The sequence below is a fragment of the Bos indicus genome, chromosome 7, assembly GCF_029378745.1.
Source record: "Bos indicus isolate NIAB-ARS_2022 breed Sahiwal x Tharparkar chromosome 7, NIAB-ARS_B.indTharparkar_mat_pri_1.0, whole genome shotgun sequence".
In the NCBI taxonomy this organism is placed as follows: domain Eukaryota; kingdom Metazoa; phylum Chordata; class Mammalia; order Artiodactyla; family Bovidae; genus Bos; species Bos indicus.
In genome coordinates, this window is record NC_091766.1 from 22,823,260 (window position 1) to 22,840,209 (window position 16,950).

General features: G+C 41.5%; 1 protein-coding gene across 1 annotated transcript in view; it reads right to left on the reverse strand.

Moving 5' to 3' along the window:
- Positions 1-1,502: 1,502 nt before the first annotated feature.
- CDC42SE2 (CDC42 small effector 2) overlaps positions 1,503-16,950 on the reverse strand; it is a 119,207-nt gene continuing 103,759 nt past the window's right edge. Inside the window, exons 3-5 of the mRNA XM_070792046.1 lie at positions 13,243-13,344; positions 4,539-4,654; positions 1,503-4,012 (exon numbers count right to left, since the gene is read on the reverse strand). Of these exons, the coding sequence (XP_070648147.1) occupies positions 4,556-4,654; positions 13,243-13,344 (201 nt within the window). The 3' untranslated portion in view covers positions 1,503-4,012; positions 4,539-4,555. The remainder of the gene's footprint in view (positions 4,013-4,538; positions 4,655-13,242; positions 13,345-16,950) is intronic.

Consider the following 16,950-nt stretch of genomic DNA (forward strand, 5'->3'; position numbering starts at 1 on the left):
TTTTTAATGTTTCCTGACACTGCCTTAACACACTGCATCCAGCAGAGTGGTCCTTGCACCTCCCTCAGAGGTGGGTGGGCCCGGGGAAAGGTAAGGCGTTGGAAAGGCACACAGATTTTTAAAAGCTGGTTGTGTTTAGATGGCTCTAGTAGCAACTTTATGAAAAAGGTAACCAGGTGAAGCTCTGAAGATCTTTCTAAAAAAGCATCTTACTTTCTGCTCCTGTAAAGGAGTAAAAACCGCTGCCTCAGTGTTCCATGGTCTTAAAGGTGGTGAACATAGGTCTAGTGAGCTCTTAAAGCTCTAGTGAACTCTGGAGCTTGGATTTACAGAGGAGAAAATTTGGGGTTAGAGTTGACATAGTTTTTATTCTCTTGCTCTTACCTTTCAGTGAGCCTAAAACCATCCTTATAGCAATTGTTAAGTCCCAGATCAAACATTTGGATCTTCTGATCCTGAAGTAGTCTCTTTTCTTTTGTACAAAGATCAGCTAAAAAACTATTAAGATGAGATTGAGAAGAGAAGGGTAGGGGCAAAAGCAACCCACAGGCTACTTGTAGCTGGTAAAAGCATCAACAACAAAACCCTCATCTCAGAAACATCCTCAAAGCTTAGGTGCTTAAATATTAAGAGTCAGATTAAGTTCTCTTACTGGACCGGTCTGGATGGAGACAGTAAGTTAAAGGTAAAATTTAAATTGCTTTTTCACCAGTCTGCTAAAAGCATCTTTTGAAGCAGAAGGCATGTAAGAATTTTGCATTTTTAAAATTTTAGCAAATTCCATTCTGACACTTTTTATAGATTTGTCCTACTTTTTGTGCACATGTTATGCATATGCTTTGAAAACATGCACTCCAAACAGAGCTCCTCATTAATATACCAGCATGAATTTCTTCAGATCCTTTCATTCTAACCCAGTTTCCCTTTAGAGTCCCTGGCCATGAGATGAGGAAAGATTATTGAAACTTTTTGAGAAACCATTTCTGATACTTTTATTGTAGAATATGATGATATAGCACATCTAAGTGATCTGTTCCCAATCCCTGACCAACCACACATTAAAGATTCTCTAACAGGGTCTGGGATCTGGTGAGTATACAGACGGGAATGTCTGTATACTCTGTTCTAAATCACAGTTTCTCAACTAGGGCACTCTGACAGTAGGTCTCTTGTGGGGACTGCTATGCAGCAGCACCCCTGAAGGGGTACCCCATCCTCAATTTCTGACATCAAAAAGTACTTCCAGACACTTTCAAAACTTCCCACACTTTCTGTGACAATGGAAATATTCTGTAACTCTAATATGATAGTGTGACTGGGAAATAGAATTCTTAGCTTTACTATTAAGTCCTACATATATACTGTGAGGACAAAATGCTTCAGCATGAAAAACTGAGCTGGATAATACCTTTGTTTAGTAGTCATAACTCAAAAGTCACTTGCAGCACCTTTTTAGCATTTCTTGTGTTTATTAAATATCTCCTAGAAAGAAAATAACCAAGTCAGGATTGAAAAACATTTATTGAATCAAAATCAAATACTTTATTATCTACAAGCCAACACTGAACTTACTTTATTCAAGAATGAACACAATGTACAAAAAAAGTATGCTTATATTATAAAAATATGTCAATTTTATCTCCTGGGTGCTGAGCAGAAGTCATTTTAAACAAAATCAAGGCAAACTTGCTTTCTATAATAGAACTGCTATAATTTAATAACAAAAGTGAGAGCTAATATATACTCACAAAGTATCTTTAAAGGCCCACCGATAATGCTGCATCGGAAATGCTGAACCCAATCAGCACAGTTCACATTTCCACTCTATGCTCACTGGCACCACCTCACGCCTACATCACAGGAAAGCACCTCTTTTAAGAATGCATGTCATTAGTTAACAGTTGTTAGCACATGTTTCAGCAAAATATTAACAGTCAATTCTATTTAGCTTCAATTTTCAAATGAGACACATTGTTATCGGGAGCAAATGACATCCCAAGGTTTAAAAACCTACTTATCAATGGGGGAAAGTGGACTCCCTAAAAAAACTGTGTCCAAGGTTAGTATCTTAAAAGTCTTGGTAATTTTCTTGAGTCGTTATTGGCACCTTCCTTGGCATGTGTTCCTGCACACAGTGGGGCTACTTGTGCCTGCCAGAGGCAGCTGCAGAACAATTAGAGGCTGAGGAGCGCAGCCTTTGGCTTACCCTGGAGACACGCTCCAGTGCTCACTGGAGAATTTGGTCCTTGGAGAATCAGGAAAGCGAGCGATCGAGAAAAAGAATAAAGTCAAATCATCAAGTAGGGAAAAGGGACCAGGGCTCCCTGTACTGTTCTAGGAGTTACACAATTATAAACTCTGTACTAAAGTCAAAATAGAAGTAGGCTAGCATTATCACTGACAGCACTAAAACAATCCATCGTATTTAAAGAGCGTGCACACTGCAGCGTCCGTCAGGACCCTGACTGCCAGTCAGAATGACACTGGTGGTCAAGCAAAACCCAGAATGTAGTATCAACACAATTAATGACATTAAATGAATTCAAGTTTAGAAGTTATTAAACTGCAAAATGCCTATTCTGATTGCTAAGCATAAATGTTTTTTCTTGACAGATTCTCTTGAGATTGACATCTACAGAGATCAAAACTGTAGAAATAAAGGACTGAATAATCTAGTGCCTGCTGTACAGGGTAACTTAAAAGAACTGGGGGAAGAAATCCTGCCATGTTTTACCTCTATAACCCAGTATTTATTCACTTACCTATTTATTAAGAACTTGTGACTAAGGTGAAGAGAACAGATCTAGATCTCTCTCTCTCTATGCAGTTACCTAATTCCTTACTGTTTTCTTCCAGTTAAGCCCATTTCCTGCAGGATATGGGCTAAACTGGACATAGGATTTTAAATTTCTAGTGGAAACCAAACCACTACCAGGCTTAGCACTACACCCTTAGGAGGAGCGTTTATAGAAATACAATTTGTGAGGAACACACACTTTGAAGCCCAAGCATTCTTGGCAATACCTTAAGTCACCACGCAGGTTGTTCTCACGGGCAACAACACAGCCAGATCAACCGCTGCTCCTGGCAACTTCCACTGTCCCACATTGTGAACATGGAGAGGCCACGGACTCCAGAGGCCGTGCTTAGAAGTAGAGGCTAAGAAACTCAACAAACTGCTACTGGAAGCCAACTGGATACCACAGTATTAAACATAAACAAGCAAAAACTGAGACCAAGCACACAAAGAAATGAACAAAGAACATGATGCTCAGAGTCAGACTGGATGAGGGTATTACCACACACTCAATAGATAAACACACTTGTTTACAATCCCAGGTCCTTGCTCGCAAATAAATAGATCGAACATTTACAACAGAATGAATGCCTTTTGAATGCAAGCTTTTCTTTTATTATAATTCTAACTAAATAAAAGTCATACTTCTAAAATAAGCTACAAGTTGCCTTTTTCTGTGAAACTGATGTGACTTGGTGCCACAGCTCACCTTTCTCTAATAGCAGCAGTATCATCCACCCATGGCAGCCAGGAACTCTCCATCTGGCATCCTGTGGGGTCCCACACAAGCAACTTCATAAAGCATGCAGACACTACTCTGCTGCAGTTTCATATGAATAGAAATGATCATTGTGCTTACAGGTCGCATACGTTCCAAAATATACAAAAATGGTGTAAATTAACAAATAAAAGCAGATCTTTGCTTACCAATAAAATCAATAAGGCAGAGGGGTTGAAGGTGGAAAGAAAAATGTGGGGGAAGAATGCAAAACAGTGCCAGCATTCACAAAAAAAGATCATGCTAAAATCAGACCCATAAAAATCAAGAATTAAGCCACAATCCAAAGAACTCTGTCCATGAGTCCAAAGGCATGCATGCCAGCTGAAGGAAATGCAGGATTCTTCTGACAAGTTTCTTCAGAGCAGAACAGGAACGTGTCACTGGAGCAGTCACAACAGGGTGAACAAGACGCCATCACGCTTCCTTTCTTGTAACTGAAAAGGAAAGAAAAGCAACCATGACAAAAAATTAACAGTTGTTGGAACAAAATACAGAAATTCACAATGACCTACAAAACCAGAAGAAAAAGCCAAATTATTTTTATACTTTAGGGGTTTCATGCTTCCATTTAGAAGTTGTCTTTTAAATTTGAAAATTTTATTATGTACGATTTACCCATAATGGTGTTAAATATAAAATTACTTCACCACACATGGGTTTCACACAATATCAGTAACTCAGTAACTTCATGTTTAAAGAACACATGAGAGAGATCTTGTCACTAGAATCTCAGTCAGAGGCTCCCCCAGAGCGAGACGTCTGAAAACATTTAAAGTTTCTCATAAGGAAAACAACAATCTGAAACTAATACCCAAATGCTGTAACTGACTGTGGACAGACTATTTTTGCCTTTTCCAGTAAGTTCACAAATTTTTTTTAATAAGACTTTTATTTTTTGAACTCGAGTCTGAACTAAGCCTCTCCTCGTCGTCGGTGGCCGTGGGGCTCTGAGGTACTCACTGAGGAGAAGTCCGGGGCTATCCGGCCTTTGTGTCCACCAGCTGCATCTGCACGTTGGCGGCCATGCCACCCCCGTAGCCTCCCTTGGACTGCATCTGGTTCTGAATGGAGCTGACCTGAGACAAGAAAGGAAAAGAACGGGTCAGGAACTAGGGCCACTGCAACCAATCAATTGACAGTTTGGCTGGGCTGCTTTTCCCAGAAGGGTACTTTTTATAGAAAAAAAAATTATATATATATCTATCTTTTTACAGACTTAGAAATTGTTTTCAATATATGGGGAGTGGTAAGCTGGTGGTTGAACAATTCTTTTTTTTTTTTTTTTTTTTTGGCCAAAACACCCCCTACTCCACTTCCCTATTACAAAAAAAAGTTTTGTAGTTCACAAGGTATTTGGCTACATTTCAAAACCAGTCAAAAGGATAAAGACGAATTCAAGTTTGTTCCTCAACCACCTTAATTTACAACCACCTCACATATTAAATCACCTCAATTTCTTGGATTAGAATCAGATACAAAAATAAAGTAGGAAACTGAACCAAAGATAAATTTTAAAAGTCCATGTGGTAAAATGTACATAATAGTAGTATCCTTATTCTAAAAATGACTTCAGTCATGTCCTGCTCTCTGCAATGCTATGGACTGTAGCCTGCCAGGCTCCTGTCCGTGGGATTCTACGAATACTGGCATGGTTTGCCATGCCCTCCTCCAGGGAAACTTCCTGACCCAGGAATCGAACCTGCATCTCAGGAATCTCCTGCATTGGCATGTGGGTTCTTTACTACTGGTGCCACCTGGGAAGCTCTAATATAGTCTTAGTAAAATCAGTAAAATGAAAAAGTATAAGCATTCAAATGAGGATTCAAAGACTTGGAACATTCAAAGGAAGCTTAGAGGCCACACCCCAAGAGCCAAGTCTGCATATTGAGGAACTGAGTAGTATACCCTTTCTCCTCTGAGCCCAGGGGAATCATTCTCTCCAGCTTCTATCACATGATTAGAGCCCCTGAACTTTATTTGACTCATCCTCTGCTGAGCCTATGATGTCTCCTTAACACACTGGGGGATTTTTGCAGAAACCTGTGGCCAGCAATTGGTTATGTAAGAGAAGACTGAAACATCTCTAGTCAATAATGAGTGAATACTCCCTCAGAATAGGCTGCTCTCAGGTTTACAGAATCACTTCAAAATATGACATCATGTAACCCTCACAATAGTGCCAGGAGGAAGCAGTTAAGAGTGAAGCTGTGAAAGCCTCGGCATTTACCCTCATCCCTGATAAAGGCAGAACCCCAGGCCTGCACCCTCCCTTCACCTGTGACCGTGCTGTGTGGCCCCAGGTGTGCCATATACCCCCCAGGACACAGCCCTGCCCACCGGAGAGACAAGCCCCTGTGCCACCCACCAGGCGGAAAGCTCCGGTTTCGCCACCAGGAGGCTTCCACAAGCCTCAGGACCACTTTGGGAACACACTGCAAGCAAGAGGAACTGTGATCCTGCAGCCAGCATGAAGGATCCCATAAACAGACAAAATCAGATGGCAGAGAGATGTTTCGGATGAAGGAACAAGATAAAAACTCACAAGAAACAGCTAAATGAAGAGAGCTACAAAAAAAAAAGAGAGAATTTAGACTAACGATGGTAAAAATGGTCCAAGATCTCGGAAAAAGAATGAGGCACAGATTGAGAACTTACAAGAGATGTTTAACAAAGAGCTACAAGATGTAAAGAACAAAGAGATACAAAGAATACAATACCTGGAATGAAAAATACACTAAAAGGAATCAAGGCAGGATAAATGAGGCATGAAAAATGAATAGCTGGAAACAATGGTAAGAATCACTGTTAAGGAACAGACTGAAGAGAAAACAATGGAAGGAAACAAAGCAGTCTCAGATACCTCTGGGGTATTAAACACACCAACACGTACCCTATAGGGTGCTAGAAGGAGAAGACAGAAACGGCCCGAGAAAACACCTGAGGAGGTTATAGCTGAAAACCTCCCTAACGTGAGAAAGGGAACACTCAAGTCTAGGATGCGCAGAGTGGCTCACAGGAGATGAACTCAAGGAGGGACACACTGAGACACATGACCAAATGACAAGAGAGAAAATATCAGCACAGTAAGGAAGGGCAACACATGATATACACGGAAATCCCCAGAAATTCATAAATTTATCCGCTGATTCTTCAGTATAAACTCTGCAGACCAGAAGGGAGTAGCATTATATATTCTAAGTAATGAAAGACAGATGGAAAATCTCTATACAGTCAGCAAAAACAAGTCCGGGAGCTGACTATGGCTCAGATCATGAACTCCTGATCACAAAATTCATGCTTAAATTGAAGACAGTAGGGAAAACCACTAGGCCATTCAGGTATGACCTAAATCAAATCCCTTAGATTATACAGTGGAAGTGACAAATAGATCTGACTGACAGAGTGCCTGAAGAACTGTGGATGGGGGTTCGCAGCCCCGTACAGGAGGCAGCCATGATCAAAACCATCCCCAAGAAAAAGAAAGCCAGCCAGGCAAAGTGGTTGTCTAAGGAGACCTTAGACCCAATCATGAGTATGAAAATGAAACAATGATTAGAAAATGTTCAACAAACAGAAGTCCAGGACCTGATGGCTTCACAGACAAATTACATCACATGTTGAGAAAAGAGTTAACACCTATCCTTTTGAAACTCCTTCCAAAAGAATGAAGAGGAAAAAATACTCCCAAGGTCATTTTATGAGGCCAACTTCACCCTAATACCAAAACCAGACAAAGATACCACACACAAAAAAAGGAAAGAAAATTACAGGCCAGTATCACTGATGAACACAGATGCAAAAATACTCCAACTGTATATTAAAAGGATCATACACTATGATCAAGTGACATTAATCCCAGGGTTATAAGAATTTTTAAATATCTGTAAATCTACGTCACAATCCATTGTCACATTTATTCAAAATAGTTTCAGAAGTCCTAGCCGTGACAGAGAAGAGAAAGAAATAAAAGGAATCCAAATTGGAAAACAAATAAGACTGTCACTGTTTGCAGATGACATGATACACAGAAAATCCTAAAGATGCCACCAGGAAACTACTAGAGCTCATCAATGAATTCAGTACAGTTGCAGGGCACAAAATTAGCACACAGCAGTCTTTTTCATTCCCATACACTAAAAAGAAGACCAAAGAGAGAAGTTAAGGAAAGAATCCCGTTTATCATCACATCAAAAACAATAAAAAACACAGGAATAAGTCCACCTAAGGACAAAAAAGACATCTACTCTGAAAACTATAACATGTTGATGAAAAAAATCAGAGATGACACAGATAGCAGGCTATATATACCATGTTCTTGGTAGAATCAGCACTGTCAAAATGAGAGTACTACCCAAGGCAATCTACATACTCAATTCCATTCCTATTAAATTAGCAGTGTCATTTTTCACAGAACTAGAACATCAGCCCTGGGATTTCTTTGGAAGGAATGATGCTACAGCTGAAACTCCAGGACTTTGGCCACCTCATGCGAAGAGTTGACTCATTGGGAAAGGCTCTGATGCTGGGAGGGATTGGGGGCAGGAGGAGAAGGGGACAACAGAGGATGAGAGGGCTGGATGGCATCACCGACTTGATGGACGTGAGTTTGAGTGAACTCCGGGAGTTGGTGATGGACAGGGAGGCCTGGTGATTATGGGGTCGCAGAGTCAGACACGACTGAGCGACTGGACTGAACTGAGAACAAAGTTATTAAATTTATATGGATACAGGAAAGACCCAAAATAGCCAAACCAATCCTGAGAAAGAAAATCAAAGCTGGAAGAAACAGGCTCCCTGACTTCAGACTATACTATATAGCAACAGTAATCAAAACAGTATGGTACTGGCACAGAAACACAGATCAGTGGAACAGGATAAAAAGCCAGAAATAAATTCACCCATCTATGGCCACCTAATCCATCACAAAAGGAGGCAGAAGTATGCACTGGAGAAAAGACAGTCTCTTTTCAGTGGTGCTGGGAAAACTGGACAGCTATATAAAAGAATGAAATTAGAACATTCCCTCAGAGAAGGCAATGGCACCCCACTCCAGTACTCTTGCCTGGAAAATCCCATGGACGGAGGAGCCTGGTGGGCTGCAGTCCATGGGGTCGCGAAGAGTCGGACACGACTGAGCGACTTCACTCTCACTTTTCACTTTCATACATTGGAGAAGGAAACGGCAACCCACTCCAGGGTTCTTGCCTGGAAAATCCCAGGGACGGGGAGCCTGGTGGGCTGCTGTCTATGGGGTCACACAGAGTCGGACACGACTGAAGCGCTTAGTAGTAGTAGAACGCTCCCTAACACCCTTCACAAAAATAAACTGGAAATGGGTCAAAGGCTTAAACGTAATGAGGCCAAACACTATAAAAGTCTTAGAAGAAAAGATAGAACACTGACATAAATTGCAGCAAGATCTTTTTGAATCCACCTTCTAAAGAAAAAAACTGAATGGCAGCTAACTAATTAAACTCAAAAACTTCTACACAGCAAAGGAAACCATAAACAAAATGAAAAGACAACCCACAGAATGGGAGAAAATATTTGCAAATGTGGCAACCAACAAGGGATTAATTTCCAAAATATACAAACAGCTCATGCAGTTGTATGTCAAAAAAAAAAAAAAAATCAAAAAGTGGGCAGAAGATATAAAGACATTTTTCCAAAGAAGACACACAGATGGCCAAAAAGCACATTTAAAGGTGCTCAACACTGCTAATTATCAGAGAAATGCAAATCAAAACTACAATGAGGTATCACTTCACAAGGGTCAGAATGGCCATCATTAGAGAAAGTCTTCAAACAATAAATGCTGGGACGGGAGTGGGGCTAAAGGGAGCCCTCCTACTGTTCATGGGAATGTAAAGTGGCACAGTCACTACAGAGAACAGCTTGCAGGTTCCTTAAAAACTAAGAGAACTGCTATATGACCCAGCAATCCCACTCCTGGCTGGGCATATATCCCAAGAAAACTAATACAAAGGATACATGCACCCCTCTGTTCACAGCAGCAGTATTTACAACAGCCAAGACAGGGAAGCGACCTGAGTGTCCACCGACAGAGCAGTGGATAACGAGTACGTGGTAGATATATACAATGGATTTTTATTACTCAGCCATTTCACAGAATAAAAATGCCATTTGCAGAAACATGGATGGACTTAGAGATTGCCATACTGAGCAAAATAAGAAAGACAAGTACATGATATCTCTTATATGCAGAATCTTTAAAAAAAAATGGTACAAATGAACTTATATACAAAACAAAGAGTCACAGGTGTGGAAGACAACACTGTGGTTACCCAGGGGAAAGGGGTGAGAAGGACACACGGGGAGGTTGGGACTGTGTAAAATAGAGAACTATTACAAACAAGGACCGATAACGGCCTGTATGGGAGAAGGATCTAAAAAAGAGCAGATGTGTGTATAACTTATTCATTCTGCTGTATGCCTGAAACTAGTACAGTGTTAACCAATTATATTCCAATAAAATAATGTGATTAATGAAATAGTGCCATTCACAGTACAATGAACGGACCTAGAGATTATCATACTTAGTGAAGTCAATCAGAGACAAATATTATCACTCGTGTGGACTCTAATTAAAAAAATGAACTTATTTATAAAACAGAAAGATTGACAGATATCAAAAACAAACTAATGGTTCCTAAAGGGGAAACACAGGAGGAACGGATAGATCGCATACACTAGTCTATTTAAGACAGATAACCAGCAAGGACCGACTGTATAGCACAGGGAAGTCCATTCAACATTCCATGATAATCTATATGAGGAAAGAATGTAAAAAAGAATGTATGTATAACTGAATCACCTCGTTCTACACCTGAAACTAACACAATACTGTAAATCAACTATACTCCAAAAATAGAATCCAAAGACTTCAACTGCAATCCCGGTTTATTCATTAACACCGTAACTCTGGACGCACTATTCATCTTCCGTGAACATCAGGTTTCCTACTTGTAGAGTGATTACAGATGATCATCCCTCCTAACCATCTTACACGGCTACTTTCTAGGGAGATATAAAAATGCTGGGGCATCTTCCTTTTTATTCTGGCTGTGCTGTGTGGCATGTGGAATCGTAATTCCCGGAGCAGGGATGAAACCCATGACCCCGGCACTGGCAGAGTGGAGTCTTAACCACTGGACCACCAGGGAAGTCCCAGTGGGGTATTTTCTTACTTTACCAAAACAAAGGCACAAGGTTATCTGCAAACTCTCAAGTGCTCTTAGTATATCCTGTCTTCATTTGTATCAATCAGAAGCATTTTGGAAACTCAGAATCACGCTAGATTGCTCGGAGCAGGAGGAATAGGAGGTGATGGCCTAACAGATTCAGAGTGAGGCAGGTTTAAATACATTCTAAGTGAAAATAGTAACAAGACATAAAATGCATAGCTTATTTGGGTCCAGTATGTTTAAGGCGAGAACATGTGATGGGGTCTTAAGTGGGTAAGTTTTCACTCATTTACTGAAAAATTCACTTCTGTGGAACTAACTCCAGTGACACCACATGAGTTACTGCAATATCTATATTCACATGACTAAACAACCAGTTTAGGTAAGAGTACCCTAAAAAAGAAACTAAAAGCCACAGGTCTGTTTAAGCAAACCTGCTCCACCTGAGGAGGCTATGGCCCACAGCCTATCAGTTCACTTTCTGCTCCTTTTTGGCAACACCAAGTTTTGTGGCAGAAAGTTGGATTTTACCATGGTGCCAAATAATTTCCTACCTAACACAACATGTTATCCTAGACTTTATAGGTATCCTAGGCCTATTTACAACAACATCTTTATATATTTTTACACGGTACATTCATAATGCCATGCAGATTATAAGAAAGACAAATCTGTTTTTCTTCCAAAAGTCAATTCTTTAATTTCAAACAAGAATTTGGACTTCCAGTAAGTAACCCTCATCACTCCTGTGAAATGTCGGGCTGAATGAGTTACAAGCTGGAGTCAAGATTACCAGGAAAAATAGCAACAACCTCAGGTAAGTGGATGATACCACTCTAATGGCAGAAAGTGGAGAGGAACTAAAGAGCCTCTTGGTGCGTGTGAAGGAGAAGAGTGAAAAAGCTGGCTTAAAACTCAATATAAAAAAAGTCAGATCATGGCATCCAGTCCCATTGTTTCATGGCAAGTAGAAGGGGAAAACGTGGAAGCAGGGACAGGACAGATTTCCTCTTCTTGGGCTCTTCCGACTCTTGCGACCCCACGGATTGGAGCCCACTAGGCTCCTCTGTCCATTAGATGTCCCAGGCAAGAATACTGGAGTGGGTTACCATTTCCTTCTCCAGGGGAATATTCCCGACTCAGGGATCGAACTTGGGTATCCTTGTTGCAGGTGGATTCTTTACCAACTGAGCTACAAGGGAAGCTCTTTTTTGCCTACATAGTTAAATTTTTATGAACACAAGTAGGGAAGAAGACGTGTTGATGAGAAATAAATTAAAATTCATCAGCTATAATAAATTTGAAACCATTCATTCTATTTATCTTTGTCACAATGACCTTAATATTAACAACAGTCAGCAGTCCATTTGGTCTCATCATTCCGCACAGATCCAGGAAACAAAGCTACTGAATTGTATTTTAACAGCAACCTGACGGCTCTTACGTTTCCACCAAAGCCGTTCAGTGTACTTTTCCTACAGACTTAAAACAAACAAGCTGTTTCCTTTCCAGGAAGCTACGAATGTCATCCCTTAGCCTACCCAGTAACTGCAGTGACAAACTTGTTTGCTGTATCCAGGACACCCATCCACCTATTTCACAAGTCTGTTCTCCTGTTAGGTTTTTTGTGAACAGAGTCCAGTCAGCACACAATGCAGCGTATCTGTGTTATGAAAGCCTTACTGACTCTCTGGTTCTAAACACTTGAGGGAACATTCAGACACACGTGCGCACTTGAGATCTGGGGGGAAAGTGACTCTGGACACACGGTCATTTGCTTCAGGGCAAGGATGAGGCACAGCCCGGGTAAAAACCCCCTCTAATGGTTTCTGTCACACTACTCTCTGTTTCTCTTAGATGCAAATTAGGGAGTAAGAGTTCAACTGAGTACATCTAAAGTCTCTTCTGAAGTTCACTGAAACCTCTATAACAAAGAGCAAATATGTGCAAATTTTAATCCTCTGCTAAGTGCGTGAGAACTTATGTTACAGTAATAAATTGCAAGCATTCTAGCATCAGATAAAGGCTAATATTTTATAAAGTAAAGGGGACAAATACATTTGCAAAGGCAACCCAACTGAACTTAAGAGAACAAAAAGGAGATTAAATATTACTAAAAAGCTGACCTCAAAGTTGCTGGGTGGGGTGGGAGGGATGGGGGGAATGGCGGCATGAGAATCCATGCGATAGTAACTTCCTTTCTGAACTCAAATCCTTTAAAAATTTTAAAGCGGTTACTCAGAAGAAATGTAGCTACAAAGAGTTTAGTACAAACAGAAAAAAAACACATGGCTTCGCAAACTAAATAAGAGATTTTTCCACTATTCATTTCTTCTCTTCACACTCACATTAAGTGTGTGTACTAAATGTCTGCAGTTCACTGGGCACAGCGCACTTGCCAGACAGGCACATCTGACCGCGCCCCAGGCCCCACCCACCTGCTCCACCCTCGTACTTACAGAGTTCATCCCACTGAACAGGTCACCTGACCCCACGTGAGCTGTGTGCACGAAGTTTGTGGGCTCTCCAATCATACTTCGGTCAATCCGCCGGCGCCTCTTCTAAAATATAAGGGATAATGTTCAGAAAATGGTCTTAACAAAAACTTATTCTGGTAGATTTATACATTATGCACAAATGACTCTCTATGAAAAATGTTTTTGCCCAGGACAGGAAAATACCTAAATCTTGGTATCGCCACAACCATCTCCTACGATGAACTCCCCCAGAGAAATATATGCACCAAAAAAAAAAAAAATTGGTAAAGCAGAATAATATTTAGAATTTAAAGTAGATTATTTGATCTAACTTCGGCCATCCATGTATTTGTATAATAACCATTTAAGTTTTATTCTTAAAAAAAAAAAAGATATGTAAAAGTATCATCTGTAACCATCGTTCATAACAAGACAGTATGACGTAAGTACTGAATTCTGTGTCTCATCATTAAACACCGATGCTATTCTGATGGTTATTACTTAGATCATAGCCAACTGCCCTTTCCTGCTGGAGTGAATCTGTCGGCTAGTGGTACAGGGGAGGCTGGGTTCTAGTCCAGTCACTGATTTCCGGTCTCTTCTGGCTCTAAGTTACAAACCGCCTCCCCGTCGCTTCTGACACCCATGTCCCAGCAGCCCCCAGGACTGCAGCTGCAGGTCACGGCAGCCCTTGCTCCACCACACTAGGGACACTTCCTCACCATGCTGCTGTGTTCAACTGAACCATCCAAGATTTTTCAAGAGATGAAGGTGATTTTAAATTAGACCCAAGTTTTCCATGATGCCTTAGATTCTGTGATCGATTGAAGAGGCCACGGGCACAGCTGCCTTGTGTCCCAATGCCAACTCTGTGTAGCCCCATCTTCTTCCCTTTCAACAGAATATTTCTCCTCAAAGTGCTACCCGATCAAAACCAAGGCAAGCTGCAAACTAGTGGAACCAGGTCAGGCTGCCTCCCAACGTAGTGTTCCATGTCGCCATCCCCTGAAATGTTGCTATGCACATGATACACCCTAAAAGCTTATCCAAGTGACAGCTCTCCAGGGTTAGGATGTGATTTTCTATAAAACCACAAAAGTGGCGTGTTCACACATTAATTTTAGACCTAAAATAGGTATTACTTTACTGTCTCTACCTTTTATTGCCACAGAATCCCAAAAGAAGTCTCGAGTTCAACAGTGGCTCTGGAGCATCTCCAGGATCATTGCTTCTCCCTTCCAGTGTTCTGTAGGCATATGGGATCCCTCTCTAGCTGAACACAAATTTTGCTACAGTGTACCAAAGTTTCTTCTATTATTTCTTTGATACTTTTCCTTATGTTCTTTGTTTGCAATTTCTAGAGCCTCTGTTATGGGGACATCTGAATGTGCCTGTGTGTCTAAGGAGGGTGGGGATGAGGAGGAAGGGAGAGAGTGTGTGTGTGACTTTCATCAGTTACTTGTTTCCTTTGTATGTTTCACTGAATTACAAAACAACTCCACTTCTTCCTCTTCAGGAATCCACATGTGTTCTTGTAGGCCAGAGAGTAAATATTTTAAGCCTGCAGGCCACACAGTCTGCCAAAGCTTTGACCCACTGTTATCACAGCAGGTAAGGAGCTGGAGACCGTGAGGCAGCAAGTGAGAATAGCGGTGTTCCATTTAACTTTTAAGCACAAAAATGGGTGGCTCACAAGTTCTGGTTTAGTGACCTTAGCCCTAGATCAGAAATTTTTTTCAGTGGTAGATATGTTACTTTTTTATCCATTATAATTTTAGGGGGAAGTTCTTTGTTTGCAGTTATTTTCTGATCTGAGACTTTATATTACACGATTTCCCTTTTTCTCTCAAAAATGCCTGATTGAATAAATTAGAGTCTGTAACAACAGGTATTATAATCTATAACAACCTCAGAGCCAACTCACTGGAAAAGAAGCTGATGCTAGAAAGACTGAGGGCAGGAGGAGAAGGGGGTGAGGGGGTAAGATGGTTGGATGACACCATCAGCTCAATGCACATGAGTGTGATCAGAGGAGATAGTAACAGGGAAGCCTGACACGCTGCAGTCCACGGGGTCGCAGAGAGTCAGACACGACTGAACACCACCACCACCACCTAGAAGCAAAATATTCATTCCTTTACTTCTCCAAATTTAATTACTTCAAGCCCCTTTTTAAAGGGTTAAGATTCAATCCATCCTTGGGGCCCTGTCCCCTAGGGCTATACAAAGACTTCAGGTTAAAAGGCTTGGCAGCAAGCCAAGTATAAGGCCCTAGATCCTCTGTCTATGTCCTTCAACCTTCTCTTTCTTGGCGAAACATACCACCCCCTGCTGCCTTTACACAGGGCCACTTAAGGACCCGCGCGGACTCCCCGAGCACAGGTCCGCCACCTGCAGCCCTCCTTCGATGCAGGAGGCCAAGTGCCGCCAACGCAGTCGCTTCCACCCAGTTCCTATTCTGCCCCTGGACTCTGAGTTTGTCTATTTCTATCCACCAAATTCAACAAAGTTCCCTTCACACTCTTCTCATCTGAGATGTTACAGCACAAGTCCCTAAATGGTCCTTGAGAAGCGGTGCCATCTCTTGTAGGACTAAGGAAGGGAAAAGGCAATGCAAATGCTAGTTTTGTGCCTACTTTTCCCTCGACAATACACTGCTACATTTCCACCAAACTTGTCTTATCAGAAACCCATGTTTCTCCAAGCACATCCAAATGCATCTGCACCAGAACAGGACATGAACTTTCTTGACACCTGATCAGGACAAACTGTTGGGGTTTCTTCCCCAGGATGCCCCTTGACTGACAGTAAAGGAGGAGGCTTCCAGGTTCTTGGCACACTCCAGACATAAGCAGAAAAGGGGATATGTCTACAGATGGAGACAACGGTCAGCAGTTATAGTCGCTGGACTCGTGGCATCTGTAGGACTGCGGACTTTGTGCAGACCAGCCTGAAGCGGCCACAGCTCCCCAAGTACAGAGGGTGCCACCTGGCTCAGCCAGAGGGCCCTCTAAAGCAGGCAATGGGCTGGCCTATTGCAGAGAATAAGATCTACTTCCATATCATTCTTGCCCCATGAATACATAAGACTTCTAATAGTTCTGAATCCACATCATCTCCTTCAGAAGGGTGTGTCTGGGGCTTAGAAGGTGGCTACACTGGGCCCATGAATCCACATTATGTGAGTTATTCCAACAGCTGAATTATTGCAAGATGCGGGGAGAGAGGAGTCACCATGGTACACTGAGGCCACCAGCTATCTCACCCTGAAATGTTTCCTGAGAGATCAATGAACGGATGTGCTTGTAGGTCGCTGTGCCTCTGAAGTAGCTGTAGTAATATGCACTCATAAACAATAACACAACAGGCATGCTGAATGAGAGAGGATGTTCAGGAGGAGACAGCTGAACTGATTCAAAGGACAGGATGACATCAACCTGCTTGCATCATAGTAATTATGTTGGGTGACTAATTCATCATCTGAAAATAATGACTACTTTTCAACTTGAACTTTATGGAGCTGAGCATCACACTTTTCCTTTAGACTTCACTTCATGACATCTAGTCTAACCTTGATTTTAGGGTAAAAAAGGAGAAGTTTCAGTCCTCCCTTCTTTAAGGCTAGAAGGAGCCCAGCTTGTTAAGCAGGGGAATGACATGATCAGCATGGTTCTAAAAGGCTACTCCATG